The sequence below is a fragment of the Pongo abelii genome, chromosome 7, assembly GCF_028885655.2.
Source record: "Pongo abelii isolate AG06213 chromosome 7, NHGRI_mPonAbe1-v2.0_pri, whole genome shotgun sequence".
NCBI lineage: Eukaryota > Metazoa > Chordata > Mammalia > Primates > Hominidae > Pongo > Pongo abelii.
This window is the reverse complement of record NC_071992.2, coordinates 42,810,517-42,838,478: the sequence shown is the minus strand read 5'-3', so window position 1 is coordinate 42,838,478 and position 27,962 is coordinate 42,810,517. Positions and strand designations below refer to the sequence as shown.

Genomic DNA, 27,962 nt, shown 5'->3' with positions numbered 1-27,962 from the left:
GCAATGTAGTGTTTCCTTTCTGGGTGCCCTATGTTTCAATGAGTAGTCAGAACCAAGACACATAGTGCTATATGGTGTGTTGGGTAACTCCATGTCTGAGTCAAGGGAGATTCTGATGCCTCCAAATGCCCATGGACTCTCTGTAGCCTACGGTGCCAACAAGCTATTTCTCATCCATGTGCATGAGGTCAGTTCTTCCTAAAAGTATCTTACCCTGTAAGAAAGTGAAGCTTGTTATCCGAGTTCTGCACCACATTATGCATCAACACAAATGCATCAGTGCATTTGATTAAATGATATTTATGTTTGAGTTCAAGAATTTCCAAAAAATGTAAAAAAAGTTGCCTTTTGATGTCTCCTAAGTCAGCTGGCAGAGAACTAATTGCAAGGGAAATTCTCTTTGGTGAAAGTAGACATTCTGCTTAACTGAATGAGAATACAAGGGGGTGGGGAGAAATAAACATGCTTTGTTTTTCATAGAAGGGAGCTTGCCTATGTCCTTGAGGAGTATACAGATCTGGGGCAGAAAATACATAAAAATGTGCTTCTACTAAAAGATCCCAAGGAGGGACGAGTCCATCACGCTTTTCCTGAAGAAGGTGACAAGAGGAATTCAGATGGATTGTAATTACAGATGTCACATCTCAGGGGACCCCTCAACCTTGAGAAACCTCAGGGCTTAGACAAATGACATAGATACAAATCAGTGGCTCTGGTCCTCACAGACCAGCAGGTTTGAAAACATTGGGGACATTACTTGTCATGAGCAATTCATTTTACTTGGAAATGTTTGCAAGTGTTGGACTTCTCGGCATGACTTGGAGATGAGATGAAACATCACGAGAGCTTTAGAAACACCCCCAAATGGAAAATTTGTAATGCTTGAAAGGAAGCAGCAAATTCACAAAAGGATTTCAAGGCTGTTGTTAAGTCCTGCTATTAGGAAAGAAAGGTCAGCCCTTGCCCGATTGGAAAATCGATGGACCGTGGCTCTGGAACTTGTCTTCCTCCTTGTGTGGACAGCGAGAGATGGCATTCCCCCTCCAGGGGCACACGGCCTATTCTGTGCCTTCTCTCAACTGTCCTTCAGTCTTCTTACTTGGCAATGAAAGGCAAAGTAGGGTTTTGTTTGTTTTTTGTTTCTGTATTTTTAAATTTACAGACTTATTTTTGTGCGCAGTTTTAGGTTTACAAAACATTGAGCAGAAAGTACCCATGTACCCCCTCTCACCACAGTTTCTCTCTGTTATTAATATTTTGCATTAGTATGGCACATTTGCTGCAATTAATGAACCCACATGGACACATCATTATCACCCAAAGCCCACTGTTGCGCTCAGGGCTCACTCTTTGTGTTATAAATTTGATGAGTATTGACAAGTACATAATATGTATCCACCATACAGTGTCATACAGAGCAGTTTCCCCGGCTGAAAAATCCTATGTGCTCCACCTGTTCACCATCCCCACACCCCTCAGGCAACCACTGATCTTTTTGCCATGTCCATAGTTTTCCATTTTTTAGAACATGATATAGCTAGTATCATATAGGATGCAGCCTTTTCAGATTGACTTCTTGTACTTAGTAATATGCATTTAAGTTTTCTTTATGTCTTTTCATGGCCTGATAGCATATTTATTTTCTTTTCCTCCCCTCTCCTCCCCTCCAGTCCCCTCCCTTTCCCCTCCTCCCCTCCCCTCCCCTCCCCTCCCCTCTCCTCCCCTCCCCTCTCCTCCCCTCCCCTCTCCTCCCCTCCCCTCTCCTCCCTTCCCCTCTCCTCCCCTCTCCTCCCCTCCTCTTTCCTTCCTTCCTTCTCTCCCTCCCTCCCTTCCTTTCATTCCTTTCCTTCCTTTCCTCCCTCCCCTCCCCTCTCCTCCACTTTCCTCCCTCCTTCCTTCTGTCCCTTCTTTCCTTCCTTCCTTCCTTCCTTCCTGAATACTATTCCATTGTATGGATGTGTCATGGTTTACCTACTAATCTATTGAAGGATATCTTGGTTGCTAATGGCAAGATTTTTAATCTTATGATTATATTAGTATTACTGAAATTGAGAGGGGAAAGTGGCCAATTCAGGGAAAATATAACTATTTATAGTCTCCTTTTTAAAAATAAAACAAGACTTTTGTCAGTTTATAAAAGAAACAAGGTTGTACCATATGAAATTGCCAATATTTAATCCTTTTTTCACATACAAAAATAGTAGTTTCATATGGTTCAACACAGCATATGCTCACAGTATATAGCTCACATACAGAAATGTAGAAAATTGAAAGTGAAACATAGGATTTTTTTGTAGGTAAAGAAATATGAAATTAATGTAAAAGTATTTTCTGCCTCAAAGTCTAGTCAGACTAGTTTCAACCCCATAGCTAGTTTTAGTCTTTTTAATCCCAGAAAGAGGTGAACTCATTGCATGCTTTGGGTGGATAGCAACACTGGTGGATTTTGAAGCAACCCACCCAGACATGGAGTTATGGCTCCTCTGCTGTGGAGCGATCCTCCTGATGAAGTTAGCTGGTGCTCATAGCTATCCAATTTATTGACAAGCCAGTGGACACCAGCGCACAGGGCTGGCCTTCTATAGCTTCCTTGTCTGTGGGCTATAAGGGAGAGCTTCGATTTCTCAGGCTAAGACAAAACATGGCAGAATATGCTGCTCGGTGTAGTGAAAAGTGTGCTGGTCTTAGAGTCAGTAGTTGGTCAATAGCTATTATTTAAAAAAATCTATGTTCTGAGTTCTGGAGATTTAGCAGTGAGCAATTCAGACTATTCCCTGCCCTCAACAAGCTTATATTGCAGAATGCTGATGTGGGTGTGGGGAACTACATGAGCAGAAGATGGCCCAAATCAGCCATGAGCCAGGGCGAAGGACCTGTGTGACCTTGGCCGGTTGCTCAGCCTCTCTGAGCCTTGGGGTTTTTGGAGGATCAGAGGAGATGGGCTGTTCATAGTATACATGAAATCACCTTGTAAATTGTACATTACTCTCTCAGTGTAGTTTCTGTGGTTATCTGTTTTCAAACTATAACCCTCTGCTTTGGAAGCGGGCTTTCCCAGGCTTAAGTACTTTGGAGTTCCTAGGAGAGCTTCCATGTTACCTCTTATCCCATCATGATTTTGGAACCTGGTCATGTCTGTGCTCCCCTGCACTCTCTGGATGCCATCCCGTGCTCCTCCACTCCCTTCTGAACATCTGTTCCCTCAGTGGGTTCTGGATATTTTTTCTAGAAGTTTTATTGTTTTAGGTTACACAGTTAGATTTATAATCCATCTTGAGTTAATTTTTAATATGGTGCTGATAGAGATCAAAGTTAATTCTTTTGCTTATGGATATCCAGTTGCTTTAGCATCTTTTATTGGAAAGAGCAGCCTTTCTCCATTGAATTATCTTTGCTTCTTTTTCAAAATCAATTGACCATATAAATGTTAATCTCTTTCTGTCCACTGTGTTCTGTTTTCATTAATCTGTTGGTGTATATTGATAGCAATACCACACTCTCTTGATTACCATAGCTTTTTGATAATCTTGAAGGAGGTAGTGTAAGTCCTCTATCTCTGTTCTTTGCTTTCACAGTTGTTTTGGCAATTCTAAGTGCTTTGCATGTTCAAATGCATTGCAGAATCTGTCAAATTCTACAAAAAATGGCTACAGAGGTTTTAATTGGAATTGCATGGAATCTGTAAGTAACTTGTCAGATAATTGACATCTTAACAATATCAAGTCTTTAATCCATAGTATTAATATATCTCTCAATTTTTTTGTTTTCAATTTCTCTCAGCAATGTTTTGTATTTTTTAGTGTATAGGTCTTGCACATATTTTGTCAGATTTATCCCCAAATATTTCATATTTCTAATAGTATTATAAATGGTATTTAAACAATTAAATTATAAATGTTATTCTTTAAAATTTAAATTCTCTGTGATCACACCACTGCACTCATTCTGGGTGACAGAATGAGATCCATCTTTTTAAAAATATGAATTTCTAATTTTGTGTTGCTAGTATGTAGAAATGCAATTGGTTTTAGATATCAGTCTTGTATCCTGAAACATTGCTAACCTACTAATTAGATCTAGAAGCTTTTAAAACCATTGCTAACCTACCAATTAGATCTGGAAGCTTTTAAAATAGATTCTATATTTTCTACTGCTACAATCATGTTGTTTGAGAATAAAAACAGTTTTTTTTTCTTTATTTTGTGGAAATAAATGAAGACGACCATCCAAATGAAAACAAACAAAGGGTATTTATTCAGAGCTTGCTGTAGCAAGAGAGTCAACCACAATCATTTGTGTTTGACAGAGACTCAAAGGCAGGCAGGGGAGTGGGGAAGCTTCATGGTGGAAAAGAGAGGGAATCATGTATGCCTTGACTGGAGGCGATTGGCATGGGGAAGCTTTAGGTGGGTTAACTAGAAGTGGGGCAGTGTACATGACTGGTTTGGGGTGGATATTTGGCTTTTTTTCCGGTTGGTTCTAAGTTGGAAATGGGAGCAATATGAGAAAAGCTGTCAATTACTCATTATATTCTGGCTGTTCTGTGCTGATTGCTACAGGAGTTATTGTTTGGCTTTCTGGGCTGTTTGCTACACAGTAATTTGCCTTCCTGGACTCATTACTGCAGATAGTAGGTTGGCTTCCCGGGCTGATTGCTACAGTTTGTGGGTCAGGGTACTATTTGTTTTTAATTTTTAATTTTTGTGGGTACGCAGTAGGTATATATATTTATGGGGTACGTGAGATATTTTGATACAGGTATACAATACGTAATAATTACATCAGGGTAAATGGGGTCTTCATCCCCTCATGAATTTGTCTTTTCTTTGTGTTACAAACAGTCCAATTATACTCTCTTAGTTATTTTAAAATGTATAATAAATTACTGTTTACTCTAGTCACCCTGTTGTGCTATCTAATTTTTGTTTTTATATATGCTCTGACCATTGTCCATTTGCATATTCAGCCTTTCATTTTGCAATTTGGATGCACTGTATTTCTTTTTCTTGCCTTATCATGCTGGCTAGAACTTCCAGCACAATATTGCATATAGAAAGGGTGACAGTAGACACCTTTGTCTAATTCATCTTGGAAAAAACATTCAGTCTTTCACCATTAAGTACAACGCTAGCCATAGGTTTTCATAGGTGCCTTTTACAGGGGTGATGAAGTTTCCTTCTATTCCTAGTTTGCTGAAAGTTTTCTTTTTTAAATCAGTTTATGCTTGATTTTCTCACATGCTTTTTTTTTGGCATCTATTCCACAGTTGCAATGTTGATGTGACTTTTCTTCTCCCTTCTTCGCCTTCCCTCTCTCCTCCCTCCCTCCCTCCCTTCCCTCCCTTCCCTTCCCTTCCCTCCCTTCCCTTCCCTTCCCTTCTCTTCTCCTTCCTTCCTTCCCTCCCTCCCTCCCTGCCTTCCTCCTTTGCTTCCTCCCTCCTTCCCTCCCTCCCTTCCTCCCTCCTTCCCTCCCTTTCTCTCTCTCTTTCTGTAGGTATGATAAATTCTATTAATTGATTTTTAAATGTTAAATCTACCTTGCATTCCTGGGACAAATGTCCCTTTGTCATGAAGTATTATTCATTGTATATGTCCTTAGATTTGAATTGCTAAAAATTTGTTAAGAATTCTTATATCTATGTTCATGAATGATATCAGTTTGTGTGTTTTTTTTTCCTTGTAATGTCCTTGTTTTTGTTATCAGAATAATACTGGCATCAGAATGAGTTGGAAAGTATTCCCTCTTTTTCAATTTTGGGAAGAATTGGTGTACAATTGGTGTTTTTTTTTTTTTTAATGTTTGGTAGAATTTTTTAGTGAAACAATCCAAATGTGATGTTTCCTTTGTGAAAAGACTTTAACCACAGATTTAATTTCTGTCACCCAGGCTGGAGTACAGTGACGCAATCTCAGCTCACTGCAAGCTCTGCCTACTGGGTTCAAGCTATTCTCCTGCCTCAGCCTCCCGAGTAGCTGGGACTACAGGCGCCCGCCACCACGCCCGGCTAATTTTTTGTATTTTTTCAGTGGAGATGGGGTTTCACCATGTTAGCCAGGATGGTCTCCATCTCCTGACCTCGTGATCCGCCTGCCCTGGCCTCCCAAAGTGCTGGGATTACAGGCATGAGCCACCGCGCCCGGCCTATTTATTCTTAAGTAAGCTTTGGTAGTTTGTTTTTTCAAATAATTTGCTCATTTCATCTAAGTTGTAGAATTAATTGTCTGAGTCATTTATAATATTACCTGATTATTATTTTAATATATGTAGAAGGAGTCATGTTTTTTTATCTCTCATTCCTGATATTCATGATTAGTGTCTTTTCTCTATTTGTTTCCCCATTGGTCTGACTAGAGATTTATCAATTTTACTGATCTCAGAGAACCAGCTTTTGCTTTCATTGATTTTCTCTTTTGTATTTCTATTTTTGTTTTCTTGATTTCCACTCTAACACTTATATTTTTTCCTTTCTTCTGCTTTCGTGAGGATTAATTTATAGTAGTCCTCCTTATCTATGGCTTTGCTTTCCAGTCTGAATTACCCTCAGCCAACCATGGTCTGAAAACATTACATGGAAAATTCCAGAAATGAACAATTCATAAGTTTTAAGTTGCATTCTGTCCTGAGCAGCACATGAAACCTCATACCATCCAGCTTCATCCCGCCCTGGCCGTGAATCCTCCCTTTGCCCAGTGTCTCTGCGCTGTGGGTGCTCTCTGCCTGTGAGTCACACTTGTAGACCTCACGGGTTGTCAGATCCACTGATGAGGCATCGCCATGCTTGTGTCCAAGTCACCCTGACTTGACTTAATAATGGCTCCAAAGCACAAAAGTAGTGGTGCTGTCAACTCAGATACACTAAAGAGAAGCTGTAAAGTGTTTCCTTTAAGTGAAAACATGAAAGTTCTCAACTTAATAAGGACAAAAATTGTATGTTGAGGTTGCTAAGATTTACACAAGAATAAATCTTCCATCCATGAAATTGTGAAGAAAAAGAAATTTGTGTTACTTTTGCTGTCTCATTTCATACTGCAAAAGTTATGACCACAGTGTGTGATAAGTGCTTAGTTAAGATGGAAAGGCATTAAATTTATTGATGGATGACATGGACAGAACATGTTCTGATTGACAGCGATGGGGATTGGCACTATCTGTGGTTTCAGGCACCCACTGCGGGTCTTGGAACCTATTCTATAAAAGAAGACTGCCGTACTGTTCTTTTTCTAGTTTTATAAGGTGCAAGCTGAGGTCATTGATTTCAGATCTTTCTTCTTTTCTATTATAAGCATTTAGTGCTGTAAATTTGGGATGGCATTTCAAAGTCTCCATATAGTGAATACGGAGTGTTAAAATTGATTGGGACACTTGAAATTCTCATGTTCTATCTTTACATTTTACAGTTAAGGAAACATATATTAGTCAGCATTCTACAATTAATTTATGTACCACTCTTGGTGTTTATTGAAAAAATTTCTCTGGTGAAACCAGTTTTGGAATGTTACCTATCTTTATATTCAGAGACAGACTCTGTCTGTTCTGTTTTAATCTTGTTAACTAAATCCAAAATTACATTCTACTTACTCTTTGTGGACCTAGAACAGCCTTCAGTGAAATGCAATCCCAATTTTCTTCTGTAAGCACAGTCTGTTTGTTCCCATCTATCCTAGGGTCCAGAATTCTTGAGGAAGGGGAATTTCATTAGACTAAGCCAAAAGAAGATGTCACGCTGAAGAAGGTGGCTGTGTGAATTCTGACCAGTAAGTTGGGAGGCACAAGGACTGAATGAGGATGGTAAATGAACAGATGTTCACAGAAGGAGATGCTGAGATTTCACAAGAGAATAACCAGAATGTGCATGCTGGCTGTTCTTTGTTTTGGTAGCAATAACTCAACCAAAATACTTCACATTCCAGATTACTTAAGCAGGTATATTTTGACCCTTGTCTGTATATGGTATGCATCAGAGGTTTGAAGAATGAATGAATGAATGTCATGTAATTCTGTGTGCTATTTACCTTCTATAATTCATAACCATTCAACTTTTCTCATAGCTGAAAAATAGCATAGCTTGTTTTTCTTTTTTTGGTAGAATTGGTTTAATTTAGTAAAAAAAAAAGCTACGAATATTAATAGGACTCAAACCTTTGTCAATTTCCTTTCTCACTTTGGCCCAATTTTGTAAATTCACTCTCAGCAGAGAGGAGTAAGATTAGAAATACCAGAAATTGGATTGAAATGTGACTTAGAATCAACACATCACCCCCTTGTTGAAGTCCAGAAGAAAGGGCTGTGCAGAAGAGAACAGATGGTTGTGTTTAAGGCACTCATTTCTTCTGTCTTCCTAATTCAGCAAGGAAGAAAGGAATCAGCAGCCACAGCCTCCCCTTGGCTGCTGTGTTTTGTCATGGAAGTCAGAAACAACTGCAGTGGGCTGTCGAGGAGCTGAAGGCAGCTAAACCTTCTCTCCTTTAAAAAAAATAATGGTCATCATTTTCCACCCTTATTAACCAGTTTTCAGAATCTTAGTACATTTCTATGAAACAGCAAATCAGTCAGCAGGTAAAAAAAAAGTGGGCCAGGCTTATTTGAAATCTAGCTAAGAGCAGATGGCGGGAGGGAAAGGGTTATGCATGGTACTGCATAATGTGGTGCCCAGTAACGTTAGGATGAAGACACTATTATTTTCCCTGGATGAGAAAACGTCCAGCCTGAATGCATGATTACGCTGGTTAAACACTTCTCAGTAGTTGTGGACTAACTTTATATGTGCATATTTATCTGTGGGCTGACTTTTGTGAAGAGACTGAATCAAAATTAGATTGTCAAGAATGATAAGGGTAAGGAAGAAATGATAGAATCCTGACCATGTGTTTGAGAAAGACAAGCAGAACTGAGTTTGACAGACACTTCTGTTTCCTTTGCTTTAACTTCAGTCTGAGACAGTGAGACTAATTAATATACCAGATGTAATCATTTCAAACCAAGGAGCATTTTTTGGACACCTACAGTACATTGTACCTTGTTAGAATATAGAAGATCTAACATGCATTGTTCTTTGCCAAAGGGTTGTGGTTTGGAATCACATGAGACAAGCTGGGCAGTTATTAATCTGTCTTTTATGAATTGCTGAAATGAATATCAGAAAGGGCTAAACTGTGTGGCCAAGACAATGAGAGCTGTGAGAGGTCAGTATAGGATGAAATTAGTGTTCTGGAGATACAGGAGAAGATTTCAGAGATGGGTCAGTCTTACAATAGACATTGAAGGGTCTGTTTACATATACATAGTCTAGTATATCAAAGGGAGGCATATGTGTATCCCAGGAACTGGTGTGAGAATCAGCAAACGCTTACAAGCATCAATATGCAATGTGTGATCTTGGGTGCTAGGAAAACATATCCTGCAGTCCAGCACTGGAGTTAAGACTTTAGTCTCTGAAGTCAGAAAGCCTGGGTTCAAATCCTGACTCTATACAGTGTGTACTTGCACAAGTTAAATATTATTTAACCTCAGAATGCAGAGTGTTAAAAGTTCATAATATGTTTTTCAACTCAGTCTATGCAAGCCACCTCTCTTGTTATTTGTTGACTTATGTACTTTTATCATCACACCCTGGGATGGATTTGACCTTAGGCAGGGCAGCTCTCTGCAGCTCAGGGGATTCCTGAAAAGGCTGGGGTCTGTCAAACCCCAGGAGCAGGGGTAATGAGTTCTCCGTTGAATGGGAATCGGGGCAGTGTGTCTTCATGTCCATCAAACTGATGTAACTCTGAGTTTTAGGGGTCTATGTATGGATTCTGCCAAATTTTCTAGATAAATGTTTATTATTATTTGCAAACAATAAGTTTTAGCTCTTCCCTTCCTATTCTTAGATCTCTTTCTTTCTTGGCAGGGAACTCCAGTGCTATATTCGGCAGCAGTAGTGATAGTGGCCATATTTTTCTTGTTTCTAGTCTTTAAAAGAATGCTATCAATATTTCCATATTAAGTATAATGGTTGTTATAGATTTTTCATATAACCTGTATGGAGAGAAGAACAGCCCTATCTTTCCCTAGCTACTTGAATTTTTAAAATATTATAAATAGGTGCTGGATTTTGTCAAATGATTTTTTTGCATTGATTTAGATATGTAGTTTTTCTTCCATTAGTCTATTAATGTGGTGAATAATATTGATTTTTTAACGTTGTGCTATGTTTGCATTACTAATTAATCCATGATTGATCATGATATATTATTTAAAAAAACACAATGTTGTATTCAGTTTTACTTAAGGGTTTTGGCATTAACATTGAAAAGCAATGGACCTATCAACCTCATAAAATGATATGGGCATTTGAACCTCTAAAAAATATTGTTGGTGGTGTTAGTGGTAGTGGTGGTGGTAGAGAAGAGAGGAAGTGGTTGGTGATCATTTCAATTATTATTATTTTTTGAGATGGAGTTTCACTCTTGTTGCCAAGGCTGGAGTGCAGTGGTGCCATCTCTGCTCACTGCCACCTCCACTTTATGGGTTCAAGCAATTCTCCTGCCTCAACCTCCCAAGTAGCTGGGATTACAGGCACCAGCCACCATGCCCAGCTAATTTTTGTATTTTTAGTAGAGACGGGATTTCACCATGTTGGCCAGGCTGGTCTCAAACTCCTGACCTCAGGTGATCCGCCCACCTCGGCCTCCTAAAGTGCTGGGATTACAAGCGTGAGCCACTGTGCCTGGCCTCAATTTCTTTAATACTTGAGATTTTTTTCAAGTTCTTTTTTATTCTTGGGATTTTTTATCATGTTTTCTAGATATGCATCTCTTATGTTTATGTAGTTATTTATAGTAGTTTTTATAATTTTAATTTTTAAATAACAGCTTTATTTTGATATAAATACTATAAAGTTCACCATTTTAAGTGTATAGTTTGGTGATTGTTGGTTATTTGGTGGAGTTTTGCATGGATCACCACCACTGCTTCCAGAACATTCACACCACGTCCCCCAAAACCCCTAAACTCACTAGCAGCATAGGTTAGTAGTATTAAACAAACTCTGTGCCCATTCTCCCCTTTGTCAAGACCCTAGCAACCATTAATCTATTTTCAGTCTCTGTAGATTTGCTTATTCTGGATATTTTCATGTGCAGAATCAAGTAATGTGTGCCCCTTGTTTCTGACTTCTGTCACTTAGTGTAATATTTCAAGGCACATCCATGTTGTAGCATGTGTCAGAGTTTCATTCCTTTCTATAGCTGAATGATATTTATCATAGGATATACTGCAGTTTTAAAATCTATTCTTCAGTTGATGGATATATGAATTATTTCCACATATTGATTATTATGAATAATGCTACTACAGTCATGTACAAGTTTTTGTGTGAATTTGTTTTTCAATTCTCATGAGCGTACACCTATGAGTGAAATTTCAGAGTCATATGGTAACTCTCACTTCTTCACGAACTGCCAAACTGTTTGCCAAAGTGGCCACACCATTTTATGTTCCCACTAGGAGTGTGTAAGGTCTCAATTTCTCCACCTCCTTGGGGAACACTTGTTACTGTCTGTCTTTCTGCTAGCCAACTTAGCATGTGTGAAGTGCTATTCCAAGGACCTATTTTTCCAGTGACCAATGATGGTGAATATTTTACCAACGACCAATGATGGTGAGTATCTTTTCATCAACTTACTGACCATTTGTATATCTCTCCTGAAGAACCAATGCCTCCCCTCAAGCCTCACAACTCGCGCCTTGACTATAAATCCCCACTTGGTCTGATTGTATTTGGAATCAAGCCCAGTTCCATGCTGGAGCATTTCTTCCCTTCTTGCAATAGTTTTTGAATGAAATCTATTTTTACCACTTTAACATCTGCCCAGCTCTGGTTTTCTTTAACTAAGTCCTTTGCCCTTGATTTTAATTGAGATATTTGCCTTTTTATAATTAAGTCGAAAAAATTGTTCACATATTTGGGATAAAAGTCCCTTAACAGATATATGATTTGAAAATATTTCTCCCATTCTGTGTGTTGTCTTTTCATTTTCTTTTTGTTTTGTTTGTTTGTTTGTTTGTTTTCGAGACGTAGTGTCACTCTATCACTCAGGCTGGAACGCAGTGGCATGATCTCGGCTCACTGCAACTTCCACCTCCTGGGTTCAAGTGATTCTCCCGCCTCAGCCTTCCAAGCAGCTGGGACTACAGGCACCTGCCACCATGCCCAGCTAATTTTTATCTTTTTAGTAGAGACGGGGTTTCACCATATTGGCCAGGCTGGTCTTGAACTCCTGACCTCGAGATCCACCCGCCTCAGCCTCCCAAAATGCTGGGATTACAGGCGTGAGCCACCGGTGTCTTTGAAGCACAACATTTAAAAAATTTTGATGACATCCAATTTATTTATTTTTCTTGCCACATGTGCTTTTGGTGTCACATCTAAGAAGCCATTGTTTAACTGAAGGTTACAAATATTCAAAGGCTTTTATAGTTTTGGCTGTTACATCAAGGCCTACAATACATTTTGAGTTAACTTCTGTATATGGTAGGAGGTAGGAGTCCAACTCCACTGTTTTGCATATATTTAATTGTCCCATCATTATTTGTTGAATTGTGCTGGCATGGTTGTCAAAAATCCATTAACCACCAATGGAAGGATTTATTTATGGATTCTTAATTCTATTCCATTGATCTATATATCCATCTTTATGCCAGTACCACCCTGTGTGGATTACTGTAGCTTTATAGTAAGTTTTGAACTGGGGAGTGTGAGCTCTCCAACTTTGTTCATTGCAAGATTGTTTTGGCTAATCTGAGTCCACGTGAGTTTTAGAATCAGCTTGTTCCTAAGTAGTTTTTTTTTTTATGCTGTTGGAAATGAAGTTGTTTAATTTCATTTTTAGATTGTTAATTGTTAGTGTTTAGAAATGCAATTGGTTTTTGTATTTTGATCTTGCTTCTTGCAACCTGGCTGAATTAGTTTATTAATTCTAATTTTTGGTGGATCAGTTGGGATTATGTCATCTGCAAGTAGAGAGAGTTTTATTTCTTCTTTCCAGTTTAGATGCTTCCCTCACCCTCCTCACCCCCACGATTTGTCACTTAATTGTCCTGTTGTGAACCTCCACTACAATGTCAAATGGAAGTGGCGAGAGGGGATGTTCTTGTCTTGCTCCTCATCTTAGGAGGAAAGCTTCTGATCCACCATGAAGTGTGCTGGTAGGGTTTTTCACAGATGGCCCTATCAGGTTGGGAAACTTCATTGCTATTCCTAGTTGTTGAGTGTTTTTGTCATGAGAGGGTGTTAGATTTTGTTCAAAGCTTTTTCTGGCTCTATTGAGATGATCTTAGGGTTTTTGTGTTTCCTTCTATAAATGTGGTACATTACATTAATGGGTTTTCATCTATTAAACCAATAAATCTTACTTGGCCATGGTATATATTCCTACTACCCAATACGTCTGCTTTATATTTTTTATGATTTCATGTTTTTGCTTCATATTGGTAATATCTTCTCAACTTCTTAAATATACTTATCTTTCTTATTTAAAATTCTTGGTTCATATATTCCAATATTTTTGTTTCACTTGGTTTTGTGCCCGTTGCCTACAAGAATGTCAGTGCTCTGGACTAAAACAGGAACATTGAGCAAGGGATTTGATATAGGAGGAAAGATAATGGTTCTTTCTGGAAGTACAGACAGTCCCCAACTTACAATGTTTCAACTTAACAATTGTTCGACTTTATGAGAAAACGATACACCTTCTGTAGAAGCCATGCTTCAGTACAGTATTTAATAATTCACATGAGATCGTCGACGCTATATTATAAAACAGGCTTTGTGGTAGACGATTTTTGCCAGCTGTAGGCTAATGTAAGTGTTCTGAGCGTGTGTAAGGTAGGCCAGGCTAAGCCATGGTGTCGGGTAGGTTAGGTGTGTCAAATGCATTTCGATTTAGGTGATGCATTTCAATTTCAGTTTACTGCAGGCTTATGGGGAGAAATCCCATCTTGAGTCAAGGAGTATCCAGTAGGGTGGTCGGATAGCTAAAGGGCAAGGTTGTGAAGGTGGTTAGGAAGAGGACAAAAAAAGTTGGGGGGAGAGGGACAGATAAGATTCTGAGAAATGAAAACTGGCAGTTGAAGAGCTTGAGAGCTGGAAGGCATTAGAGCAGTGCCCCTACCAAAAGTGGGCTTCCTTCACGCTCCACACCTCTCAGCCTGCTGTTTCCAGGTTGCCGGTGGGTTGGCCTTGAGACTGCTTCTCCCTGATTTTGCCTCTCACTGAGGTGCTATCCAGCTGAAGCCAGAAGACAGCTCACTCAGTCTGGTTTCTTTTCCTGCCAATCTGGGCTTGGCAGCCACCGGGCAGAGATGGGAGAGTTGAAAGGAGAGGAAAGGAAAGCCGCGATTTTTAAAAATCTATTTTCCTAGGAAGCACTGGGGGAGCTGGTGAAACATCTAATGCCCCAAACTGTATCCCTAGTAATTCTTATTATTCAGTCAGGAACCTGCCTTTTAAAAAAACTCCCTGTGATTCTGAATAGGTGATCCAGGCATCAAACTGAGAGAGAATGGAAAGGAAAGGACTCTTGCAGTTTGACATCTGGCAGTCCCCTCTCAGCTGTCCCCAGGAGGGGGTGCTTTATGTGCCCTCACCTCTAGAAATGTAAACCTCTGCCTGTGTTTCTCTCTGGTTCCTCTCTGGTCCCTCTAGTTGAGGGAAAGGCATGACATAGAGCTCTGGGCGCTTCTTGGCGGGTGGGTACTTGCATTAGTTCAATTTTCACCCTGCTGATAAAGACATTCCTGAGACTGGGTAATTTATAAAGAAAAAGAGGTTCTACGTGGTTGGGGAGGCCTCACAATCATGGTGGAAGGCAAAAAGCATGTCTTCCATGGTGACAGGCAAGAGAGAATGAAAGCCAAGCAAAAGAGGTTTCCCCTTATTAAACCATCAGATCTTGTGAGACTTATTCACTACCACGAGAACAGTATTTGGGGAAACTGCGCCCATGATTCAATTATCTCCCACCAGGTCCCTCCCACAACACAAATTTTGGGAATTATATGAGCCACAACTCAAGATGAAATTTAGGTGGTGACACAGCCGAACCATATTAGTATTGATTAAATACTGATAATGTATTTCCAAAATATATAATCCAGCCTCTCTAGCCAGGTGGTTGAGTTGAGGATGCACTACAATTTAAAATAAAAGTCCTGCAACTCAAAAAATCTTCTACTCAACCACCTAGCTAGAGACGATGGATTATGTATTTCAGAAATTCCGTTTTTCTTTAATCATTCCATCAATTGAAAGCAACCTGCAAACAGACTAAAATCTGGGTCTTTGAGTAGGCAAATAGAAAAATTGAAAAGCAGGTGGGGGTTGAGCTGCAGGTGATAATGGAATTGCAGCTGGCAGCATGTGCCTGCTTCCCCTAAGGCCTGTAAAGTTGGATTAAATAAAACAAATATTGGTGGAATAATCAAATATGCTTTGGAGTACTTAACTCTGTTTGGGGACTCAGAAAGATGGGATTCAAAAGAAAAAAGTTCTGTTTTCCCATCATTAGGTGAAACAAAGCTACTTACCTATTTTTCTACAGTATTATAGTTGGCTCCAGCTGCATGGTGAGAGAATTTTCATTCCTACTCCACTTCCACTGAATAATTTTCTGTGCAAAAAACTGACTGAAGGGTGGGGAGGGCAACATTAGTGTAGAGATGGGAGCGACAGATAGGCTGTTCTGTGCACATTATTTTACACTGAGAAATGTTCTTTATAGAATTCTGTGATTACTTTTTTCAGGTTATAAATGTTATATATTCCTAGAAGTATTTTTTGAAAATAATGTGGATACAAAATCTTCAAAAATAAAGTCACATTTTAAGTGCACCCTAGGAATTTGACTTTTAAAATATAATTTGCTGAGAGATGGAGAATCCCTTTGTTCAGCAAGTACTCTACTATTTTGTTTGTTTAGTTAATCCAACTTTTTCTTCTATTATTGCTTTGTTTAAAGCCAGATTTGTTTAAGTTGTGTTCTGTAATCCGACTTACCTAGCTACTTAAATAGTTAACGAGTATTTAAAGAGGAACAGCCCTGTGCAGAATATTTAAAGGTGTGTTATGGGGTTGGATCAAGAGAAATGGAAGATTCACTCAAAATAACAGAGTTCAATTTGAGAATATTTAATGATACATGCTACAAAGTATAAAGTAATAGGGTAAAAAGATAATCTAATAGAAAAATGTTATACAGAACAATGAGGTGATCAGAGTAGGTTGGGGGAGCTCCTGGGAGCCTTGTTGCAGCTGTTGACCTTATTGGGGTTGTCTAAGGGACTGCCCTGCCTACCTTGTCATTCACATAAGGGTGCGGACACTTGTCCCTTGTTTTCTCCCACAGACTAAACCTCACTCGAAATCGGTGGCTGTCCATTGACATGTGGTCTCTCTGCGGCCCCTCTCAGTGATCCCAGGTGACCCAGCCATGCCCCCCGCCCCTCTGCCCAGATACTTCAGGGGCCCTGCTCTTCAGGCTTGCCCTCACCAGCGGCCATCAGCCAACACTCAGGGATGTAGCTAACACCACCCCACCAGTGCTTCCGGTAGGAAGAGCTGAGGCTGCCTGGGAGGCCCGGGGCGACAGGAAAAGGGCTCTCTCAAGTTCTGAAAAGAGAATCTCCCACCAGATCGAATTTCAACCCCTAAGCTTGTTCAGCCTTATGGTCCGAATTCAGATTAGGTTGTCACTCAGTCTGAGATGTCAAGAAAGGCCTTCTGCAGACAAAATGTCCCCTCCCTCCGCCCATCTGCAGCCAGGTGTGTGCTGCACGGCAGCCTTCCCGAAACACAGTGTGGATTTTAAAAATTTGTTTATTTTTGTTTCTCAACCACTTTATAGTGTATTGTTATATGTATTTTGTAATATCTTGTTTTTAAGTATTGCTGCTATCCCTGTTATACTTCCCATTGTTTTCATCACTGATTTATTTTGTGAAAGTTGTACACTAGTGTTCTGTTTTATGTCAAAATCAAAAGTATTTAATGAAATACTAGTTCTATTTAATGTGGTTATGGAACCAGCTGGAAACACAAAACAGACAGTGATTGTACAGCAGGCTGGACCCAGGAGGTCAGGTTCATTTTGTTACATACGCAATAAACTCATGACTTTACAGAAAAAAAAAGAAAGAAAGAAAGAAAGAAAGAAAGAAAGAAATCGGTGGCTATCACACTAGTCCTTGCCCTTGCCAGTGGTGGGGTTAATTTTTGGACTCCACAGAGTGCTATTTTTACAAAGTGCTATAATTTTTCTTAGTCCATCCACAAATTTTACAGAAGAAACCTGAGACTTCAGAAACTATAGCTCAGGATTGGCTCATGTTGTTTAAGATTCCACATTTCAAAAGGATTTGTTAGCTTTGTTACTTCACATTACCAAGTCTTCTCTGACTTTAATCACTGATCACACTGGCTTTATTTTTTCTCTTATCCCTAACTTTAACTTCTCTTCAAGGGCTTTCTGGGGAAATAGCGCCTTTTTCCCCAAACAGCAAAAGAGAGGCCTAGATGAGCCTGTGTTCTTTTATTTCTCATGTGACTCTGTTTAAAATGCACAGACATCATGGAGACATATTTAGCTCTGTACTGAACACCACAGAAAACTGTTCCTCCAGGCTTTGGTGGTAATTTAATTTTTTGAGTTGCAGGACTTTTATTTAAAATTGTAACACATTGATGTAGTCACTTGTGTAGGCAGACAGCCACGTAGATAATTACAAACATGATTCCACAATCACGGGCACTTCACATCCCACTGTACCTGATTTTTTTCTCCAGCAAAAACTTGCTTTTTCCTAATACTTTTTATGATAAGTGTTTCTCATTTTAAATGTTGTTTTAAACATATTTTGGAAGAAATGAAGTGACCTAATTCTAGAAACATTGGGACTACCCTTTTTGCTTTTGGAAATTGAACTGATTGCTGTGTAGAAGAAGAAAGACCCCAGGAAAACATCTAGTGTAGACGGATGGCATATGTATTAGTCAGCCCAGGCTGTGTCATAACAAGATACCAGATTTGGGGGCTTAACCAACAGAGATTTTTTTTTTTTTGCTGTTTTGGAGGCTAGAAGTCCATGATCAAGGTGCCAGCATGGTTGGTTTCTGGCGAGGGCTCTCTCCTGGCGTGTAGACAACCGCCTTCTTGCTGTATCCTCACATGGCCTTTTCTCTGTGCACATGGACAGAGAGAGAGAGCACAATCTCTGATGTCTCTTCCCCTTCATATAAAGACACCAGTCCTATCAGTTAGGGCCCCACCCTAACTGAAGTTTAGGTGACTTCACCTAACCTTAATTACCTCCTGACAGACCCTGCTTCCAGATATAGTCACATTGGGGATGAGGGCTGCAACACAATTCAGTCCAGAATAAAACAAATGTCCACGATCCTATAATAAAAAGCTAAGGCATGGCACCTTCAGCCACAGAAGCCTGCATATCTGATCACAGGTTAAAGGACACTTTACCAAGCTAGTATCTAGTGGATCTCTGACTCTTGGAAACAGTAGAGGAGTTAACTCTGCCTTGTCCCAAACCTCTCTTCCTCAACACACCGCCTCTGTTTGAGCTGTAGACTCTGCAGCAAGAAAACTGTCACCCTGAATCTCCACTTTTGCACCAGTTGCAGCAAACCCTCAGTTTCTTCAGAGCTTATGCTTCGACTGCAGTCTTCATCAGCTCACCTGCTGAGACGTTTCCTCTACCGTGCACTCCGTCAAATGCCTGTGGGCAATGCTGCTTAGGACTATCTCTGGTCTGCTGGCTCCCTTGCTCCTCTCTGACCTGTACAGCAGCCACGGAGTTTAGAGATGGAAGTAGATGTGTGAGGCTTTCAATTTCATTTTTTGAATGCAATGGGATCTGTAACAACATATTTCAAATGTACCCGACACTTTTACACAATGGTCTTAATTCTTCAAGGGTCTTGGGTTCTTGTTCTGAGGTTAACTTATTCTTTCCTTCACACGTTCAATCACTGAAATGACAAATCTTTATTGAGCACCGGCCATGTGTCAGGCATTGTGATAGATTTTGGGAATACAACAGTGAAACCAACAGATATAATCCCTGTTCACTGAAAACTTGTAAGTTGTGGGATCTTGAGAAAATCTCTTGGTCTTTCTGGGACATATATTCCTCATCTTAAGGTAGGACTATTAGAATGATAAATCATCAGTGTTAGAATGAATCTTTAAAATGATGATTTTTCCATCTGATTATTGGAATGATTTGATCTTCTAAGTAATCTAAAATTTCAAAAAAGCATTAATAAGAAAACTTAAAGTCACTTGTAATCCATATAAACAATGAATCCTTTTGTACGTTTCTTCCTAGATCTTTGCCTTGTATATGCATACAGATGCATATACTTTTTTTATTATTATTATTATACTTTAAAATTTAGGGTACATGAGCACAATGTGCAGGTTAGTTACATATGTATACATGTGCCATTTTTGTTTAAAAATTTACATTCTGATTAGAAACTGCCTTTTAAAATTTATTATATATATATTTTTATGTCATGGAATATTATTATTATGCTTGCCAGTGGCTCTTTGGTATCTATTATATGGATATATTACAATATTCATCCTTCTTGTTTTAGGGCATTTAACTTATTTTCCCATGTTTACTACTATAAATAAATGGAAATACATGTCTCTGATTGCTTCCTTAGAATACATTCAAAGAAGTAGGATTGTTGACTCAAACAAGTTTTTGCTTGGGATATATATTGCAAAATTTCCATCCAGGAAGCTTGTATCAATTTACATGCCTATTATCTATGTACACAAGTGCTAGCTTTTTCTGCATCTTCACCAATATGGATATATATATTTTGTAAATCCTTGCCAATTTGATGGGAGAAAGAAACACATTTTTTAAATTAAACAGTTGTAAGGTAGCACTTGGATGAATTTCTTTTTGTAAGTCTTTTAACTATTAGTATTTCTACAATTCCTATTTCTATCCTTTGTCTATTTTAATGTTGTTTCTTTCTGAATAAATTTGTGAGGACACTTCTGATCTCAAAGATGGTAAAACCATTTTCTTTTACACGCTGCAAATATTTTTCCTACTTTGTGGGTTTCTTCTTGCATATACGTATTTCAAATTGAAAACACTTATTTTTTTGTAGCCAGGTCCATCAGTCCTGCATTTTTTTCTTTCTTTGCTTAGAAAACTTTCCCATCACAAGGTTAAATATATTTTCCTAGTTTTCTTTTAGTCTCAAATTATTGACTCTATTTTGGGTCTTTTTATTATATTCCATATATTTGTCTGTTTATTCTGCCATTAAAGCCATATTACATTTTTTCTGGTTTTTCATGTATAAGACCTTTAGTTTCTTTTTTTTTCCCTCATTTTACTTTTTATTCTAAGCATTCTAGAAATTGTCTCTATCTTGACTTCTACATAGATCTCCCGTGTTGATTCTGCTATTAAAGTGAAAGAACTTCAAGATTAAACTATGATGTTTTAAATTTCCGTTCTGTATTAACTCAGACCCTAATACCTTATCTCAATCTGTTGTCTTATCTCATCTTTCAGCTTTTACTCTGTTGATATTCTCTTGAATTAAATGACAAAAGTGCCATTTAAAACTTCTACTTATTGTAGTAAATATTTTGCAAACAATTGCTTAATTTCCTTGAGAGTTTCTCAAAAGTCTTCTTTCATATTTTTTTCACAGTTTTTTTTTTATAGATGCCACCAATCTTTGGCAGAGCAGAAGGTTATTAAGGCCAGCCATGTGTCCCTGCTGTGTGTGGTTGGCCTTGGATCTTTCCATCATCTACCTAAATCCTTTTAGAAACTTCTGATCTGATTTTAGCACTAGGACTCAATTAAAGACGATTTCAGTAGCCCAGTGGCCTGGGCAGGAGGTCTGGGACCTGGCACCTCGGGGTCTTCCAGCAGAGGAGTTTGAGTTCTTCCTTCCCTATGTTGGAGAAGCCTTCCTTTAGGGACCAGCTTTCTCTTCCTAGAGTTTTAGTTGACCCATCATTCACTCTAGATACAGGGAGTTTCTGTGCCCAATGTTCTTCCCCTGACAAATAAGGGAAGATACATCCATTTGGAAAAGAGTTCCATTCATTAGAGGGAATCTCCAACACTTGTGGTTTTCTATTTGTCTTGTCTGCATTTAACCCTGCCTCCTAGTGAGACCATGCTGCACCTTTTCCAGGGCTCATCCCTGGGGCCCTCAGTGAAGGGATGCTTCCTGGGGTTCTGCCAGGATGTCCTTTCATTTCATCCTGTGTGATGGAGTCTCTCATCTCGCATCAGCCGGTTGTTTTGCAGGAACCCCAGTGTGCTAGACGTTTGGTGTTTGCTGTGCTTTCCCTATTGGCTCCTCTTCTCCCCGGAATGACCTCAAATGTGGTGGCATGTGAGAATCACTCTTTGTTCCAGGTTTTCCTGTTTTATTGAGGTCCTCGGCTTATTTTAGCTGATTCCTAGAAGAGGTATAATTAGATCCTTCTGATGAAATAAGATGGTGGAAGACTTATCTAGGAAATCAGAAATGAATCTTAAAGCTTATTTGAGATAGCACCTCTCCTGCCAGCCTCACAACTGTGATTTGGGGATGAAATGAGATGATGAACTTGGAAGGACTTTGAAGACTGCCTGAAGCATTATGCAAATAGAAGGTTGCTTTGTTATCGCCACGTTTTATGATACCAGAAATCAGTAGCCCTGCTGGAAGCAAATTTGAGTTGTGAATTTTTCTGAGGCATGTGTGATAATGGAAGATGGTTATTTAGGTGAGGCAAAAAGCCATTCTATTTCTATGTGTTTCGCCTCCTTCTTTCACAGCAATACATCTGAAATAGAGGTTTGTCTTGTTCTTTATTCCCCCAAAGAGAAGACTGGCCTGAATTTCCATTTTAGACTATTTCCTTGAGTGCCAAGAGATTGTTTCAGCAAAAGAAACTAATCTTCAGATAGGTCTGTCCCCGCACAATGCCTAGGATCGGGAGCAAAGGCTTTAATTAAAATGGAAGAGTTGGTAATTTCTGGTTGATCTGGGAAGCTTAAAGTTGATATGGTTTGAATGAAAGCAATGACTTTGCTCAAAACGCAAATATTAATGTAAAAAAGAGCCTGGGATTGACTCTCAGTGTAATTGGAAGAGATTGTTATTTCTTTTTCATGTCTTTTCCCTTAATGTAATGGTTCTTTTTTCTCCCTGAAACTCTGTAATATATACATTTAACAAGTGGGTATTAAGTGTTCTCCTTAAAGTTCTTTTTACTTGGCAGTTTGCCTGTCTTTTCAGACTCTTAAAAGCAGTGGAAATTTTGGCACTAATAAATCTTGGGAAAAAGTAATAAGGATGTGTTTTTGCTTGTGTGTATTTGGATGATGTAAGAGCCAGTTTCAGATGTAGCTTTCCCTCCAGCCCCTTCGCAGTGTAGTTGTGTGTATAGCTTAGGCCCACCCATTCTCTAGTCTCTATTTATACACAGAAAGTGAAAATGACACTTATGTACCCTGGCATTTGTATGTACTAAAATGAAGTTTTAAAATTGGAAGTAGCATGTATTGCTCTTGGGTTAAGAAGGCTCATCTAATGCCAAGTACTCCAATGAAACAAAAATGCATTTTGAATGTTAATAAGACATTAACAAGGGTAGATGAAAATGTGGACAATTATACCAGTATACATTAACAGCATTTCTGATCAGTGATGCTTTTTACTAATTACAATAATTGTGGGTAAAAAGTGTAGATAATGTGAAATCAAAACGGCTTAAGCACTGCAAAATTATTATTATTATGTTTATGTTATAGGCAAATTTGTTATAAAAATAAAAAATAAAAACCAATCATACTCCCCATATCCTAATAAATCATGGGTTTTTTTTTCTTTTTCTTTTCTACCTGTATTATCTACTTAAGCACTTTTATGTAATTGTAATCATAGTATCTGTGCAGTTCTGAGTTTAGCATTTTTCTTTCAACATTCATTATATATGTAGGTACATATATATGTATATATATAATATACATTTAAAAACCTTTATACATATGTGAGTGTGTGTGTATATATATAAAGTTTTTCCCCCCCGCAATTCTCCCTTTAACATAGGGCATGCCACGGCTGCTTTATCCAGCCTTCTGTTGTTAAATCTGCAATTGTTTCCCTAATTTTTTGTTCCTATTTAGGTAATGCGGCAATGGATATCTTTGTTTCAATTAATTTTAACTTTCTTGTTGTAGGAAAGTTTTTGTTCATTTGTTTGTTTTTTAGAATAAATTGAAAGGAGTGAGATTACTGTGCCAAATCTCAAAGAATTTCCAGTAGGTACAGGGTAGAGAGGAGCCAGTTAGAGGAAGACACTGTAAGTGTCTCAGAGAGTCTCATTTAGAGAGAAAGGTGAGAAAGCCAGAAGAAAGGAAAGGATGGCTGAGGTGGGCGGCTCACTTGAGGCCATGAGCTAGAGAGCAGCCTGGCCAACATGGTGAAACCCTGTCTCTACTAAAAATACAAAAACTAGCCAGGCGTGGTGGCGCGCTCCTATAATCCCAGCTACTGGGGAGGCTGAGGCAGGAGAATCGCTTGAACCTGGGAGGTGGAGGTTGCAGTGAGCTGAGATTGTGCCATTGCACTCCAGCCTGGGCGACAGAACGAGACTCTGTCACAAAAAAAAAAAAAAAAAAAAGAGTGAGAGAGAAAGAAAGAAAGGGAGGACGAAAGGGAGGAAGAAAGGGAGGGAGGGAGGGAGGGAGGAAGGAAGGAGGGGGCTCCCTGGCAGGTCTCCATCCTCAGGTGCCACAGGCCTAGGTTGGAGGCGGGGCAAGCTGTAGAAACCAGGAACGATCTGCAGGGAACCTCCTTCCCTTTGTCAACCAACGTAATTTGGAAGCAGCTTTGGATTTGAGTCAGGCTAATTGGGAATGTGACTCCACACTCCTCCCCCTGAGAAGTCTGCAGATTTTCACTTCCTGCTGGAAGTTGTGGGCAGGGAAGGCAATGGATCTGGTCCAGGCACCCTGGGGAAAGCAAAGAGAGGGAAAAAAGGTGCCCAGGCAAAAGGAATGCTGCTAAATAATGAACGAGGATGCCTCCGCCATCATTCCAGAATCAGGTGGTATTTGCCAAAGCTCTGATTTTCCTCACCGGAAACCATAGGCAAGGGCGCTGCTTGCGGTGTAGCCATTCCTTTTCCTGCCAAAACTGGAGGTGGGGGGCCCTGAGGGAGGAAAACAGGCCTGTACTGATCAAAATCACTAATAAGCCTCAAATCCCAACATCTCACATCACTAATGGCTTCATATCAGAGCTTGGCATTTATTTTCCTTTCCTTTTCAGCCAATAGGTTCTGACTAGCTTGTCTAGCTGTAATTAAATAACTCAGTGAACTCTGCCTTTACTAGAAGATCTTTTTAAAAGAAATGGAATACTTTAGATTAAGAGGAATAAAAAAAAACAGTCACAAACCAGGCCGCATGATGAGATTTCCAGTTTTGCCATAATTTCATTCTCTGGAAATCCAGAGCTTTAGGAGATTGATTATGCAGGGAATGTGAAAAGAAGTTCCTCTATGGTAACAAATGTAAAATTGAAAATCCACTTCAGCCACATTTGAGCTCACATTGTTCCCACTTATTTTTCCACCCATTATTGTCTGTGTGCTTTTTCACCAGCTCAGGCTCTGTCCACATTCAGCATCTTGCAGGTTAAATGTTCCTTTTTATTCTTTTGAGTGCAGTAGTAGTCCCAATATAACCATGACTCCTTCCTTACCTCTAAAATACCCTCAGCAAAATGGCAGAAAATATGTACAGATGTTAGTAAGCTGCAAATTTATTTGCAAAGAGAAAAATATAAGCCTGCACTGTCATTTTCAAAAACATGTAGAAGCCGCATAATAATGTTGACTCATCTGATATACATCTACATGTCTGTTTCTCTTAAAAAATCTTCTAGACAAAAAAAAAAAAAAACTCCAGATGACCTTTGGTTAAAACCTACTATGTAACCTAGAAATGGTGCTATAAGTGTTGACAATATATTTCTAAGTCACATTTCAGTACTTTTACACATCTGTAAAAATTTTTCATGTTTCATTGGCAATTTTAAACCCATTTAAAGGCCTTAAAAGTGTTCAGGGATTGTCTAGAAGCATGGTCTTCTTGCTCTAGACAGAATATAAGAATTAAGAAAGTGATGAATAAGGAAAATGGACAGGAAGGATTTACAATCTATCCTGTAAACAAGATGCAACTTGCTATGTGTTCTCTGAAAATCACTTTGCCTTCGTGGCTGATTCATAAAAGTAAACCACCATCCAGGAGATGGGCTAGGATGCAACTATAAATAAAGTCATAGTGGAACAAAAGCCTGGAAAAGAAGGAAATAACCTCTGAGTAAAGGAAAGGGAAGGGGGATTGGAATTAGGGAACAATAGATTCGAGAGGTGATGCAGTCAACAGTGAGAAATGTTTAATATTATGCAGATTGCAATTTTTCATATGCAATGTCTCATTTGATTCTTATGACACCCTAGCAAATATTGTGGTATTCATTTTGTACATGGAGAAAATGTGACTCATTCTGATATAAACACATTCTAATAAGAGACTGGCCTAATATCACACAGCTAGGAAGTGGTAGAGCTGGAATCCAGATTCTGAATGTGTGATGACTCTTAGTGTTCTTTTCACTCCGCCATCCTGCCTCAGGTAGAAACTTGAAGTTAGAACTGCTGTATTCTTTAAACATGATGGGAATCCGGGATGAAACTCTCAGTTGAGCAAAGAAGAGGAAATAGGGAACAAAGAAGGCATCAGTTTCTCCATGCTGGGCATGGACCAGTCGGTATAGCCAGAAATCAACAATCCTGCTAATTCCGAAGAAAATGAGTCTTTATTTGCTCAACTGCATCATCTGCTGGCAGGTAGCTTAGGCTGTGGTCAGTCCGCAGACTGACATACAATTGTCTTTAGTTTGCTCATGATATCTGACCTTAGAGAATCCCATCCCTTTTGATAGCTTATTAATGAAGCCTGTGTGTGGGAGAGCCGTGAGAAAAGGCTTCTATTGGGGGTGAGGTGTACCAGGCTCCCAAGAAGGCATTGTCCCCAGACCCTGAGGGCAGGGCAGCAGTAGTGAGAGAGATCACTGTTCCTGTCCTTATCACAATTAATGCTTATGTTATTTCCTTTGCTTATTTGTTTTTATTTTTGAGGAAAATTAAATATAGTATATTATCCACCCTAGGCTAAATGATTTCAATGCCTTCACCTTCTTCATTACTGTGTTTTCTCATCCTGAAATTACATTGGCTTTAGAACTTGGGGCAAGCCACTTAACCTATCTGAAACTACATCCTACATCCCTCATAGGAGTATGCAGAAGTGTCTTCTACTGAAAATACATTTTTTTTTCATTTGCGGGCACTGGCTAGGTTTCAAAGGGTTTGAAATGGCTTTTCTTTTACAGTATCTGCTTCTGCTTTTCCTTTCCAGAGTCGAAAACATGCAAGCAAAGTCCGACTGTATTACATGCTTCACCCCAGGGATGGAGGGTGTCCTGCCAAGAGGCTTCGGTCAGAAAATGTGAGTATCTGGTACCATGTGATATCCTCAGATGATTTGTTCTGTGTACTGAGAACTTTGCAGGTGTAGGAATTGTAGTCTAGTCCAGATTCGTAGAAAAGCTGAGTGAGTAGAAATAGTTTTCATTAAATATTACAGATATTATAATATATACTGAGGTTTTTTTATTTTCCTGCCAGAACTTGCCCATATAGTATTGGAGGAGTTTTTGATGACATTGCACTGGGACCATAAACAGTGAGAATACACAGAGGTTGTGAGGCAGAGAGCAAGGCTGGGTGAGGGGAGGCAGGACCACAACATGATGAAGTATTAAGAAGACAGGATCTCAGGGGCAAATCTGTCAGAAATATTAGATACTTCACTTTTTACATAGTTTATTTTTCCTCTGGTGTATAAAACAGAATACCTTGTTTGTTAATTTATAATGAAGAGTGTACATATTTTGCAAATAAAAATACCCAGACTTCTTGATCCTTCTCTCTGAAGGAACATTTGCTTGGGAAGACAAATGACAAATACAAAGTTGCTTTGAGGGTGTCAAGTCAGAGCAAAGGGCTTATTTCAGCCAGGCCAAGGCAAAGGCTGATGACATAAACATTCCTTCCTCCCAGCAGGGGTTGCTTTTCCTAATGAGTAGAATATTCATATCCACCCACTGCAGAGGCTCCTCCTGATAAACACTGTGGATTAAACACAGAAATTCCTCGCTCTTTGAGTTAAGAGGAGGCTGCAGGCATAGAATTTATACCCCACACCATCCGTGTGCTTGTGATCTTGTTTTCTTTCTGCTGCCATGTAGATGATGGTTTTCTTTTCTCATTAAAAATTAATATATGATCATTGAAGAAACTTTACAAAACCTTCACTTGTGTATTTTTTCACAGGGGATAAAAAGAGGGAGCAAGAGAACTGCCTATGAGCAGAGGTTGTGAGCATCAGGGCTGGTATTTTGAACAAATTCTAAGCATGCCTCTTGGTGTCACAAAATGAGCTGTTCATACATGGACTAATCTGGAACACTGCAGATCTGTCTTTACTGCCTTGGTGAAGCAGCCTTTAGAGCTTATTGGAAGCAAAAAATGTCATGAAAACTTTGCAAGCTGCTAAGAGCTGGGACTGAGTCTAGTTTTTTTTAGCCCTTAGCTGTAGGACCCTGGGCAAATAATTGATCTCTTGAAGCCCTGGTTTTCTCAGTCAGGCAGGCCATAATCGTCATATTTTACTTTCCTCACTGGACTATGGTGAACATTAAGTGAAGTGGTAGATAGGAGGTGTACTGTGACTTGCCAAGCATCACATGCAGGCATTGACAAAACAGATAAATAAGATCCAGTGTTGCC

General features: G+C 39.2%; 1 protein-coding gene across 4 annotated transcripts in view; it reads left to right on the top strand.

Moving 5' to 3' along the window:
* The window catches only part of ZMAT4 (zinc finger matrin-type 4), a 372,149-nt gene that overhangs the window by 109,074 nt on the left and 235,113 nt on the right, over window positions 1–27,962 (top strand). For all 4 annotated transcript variants that reach the window (XM_009243743.4, XM_002819032.5, XM_054561500.2 and 1 more), the window contains exon 3: window positions 26,530–26,619. In XM_009243743.4, coding sequence (XP_009242018.1) covers window positions 26,530–26,619 — 90 coding nt within the window. The remainder of the gene's footprint in view (window positions 1–26,529; window positions 26,620–27,962) is intronic.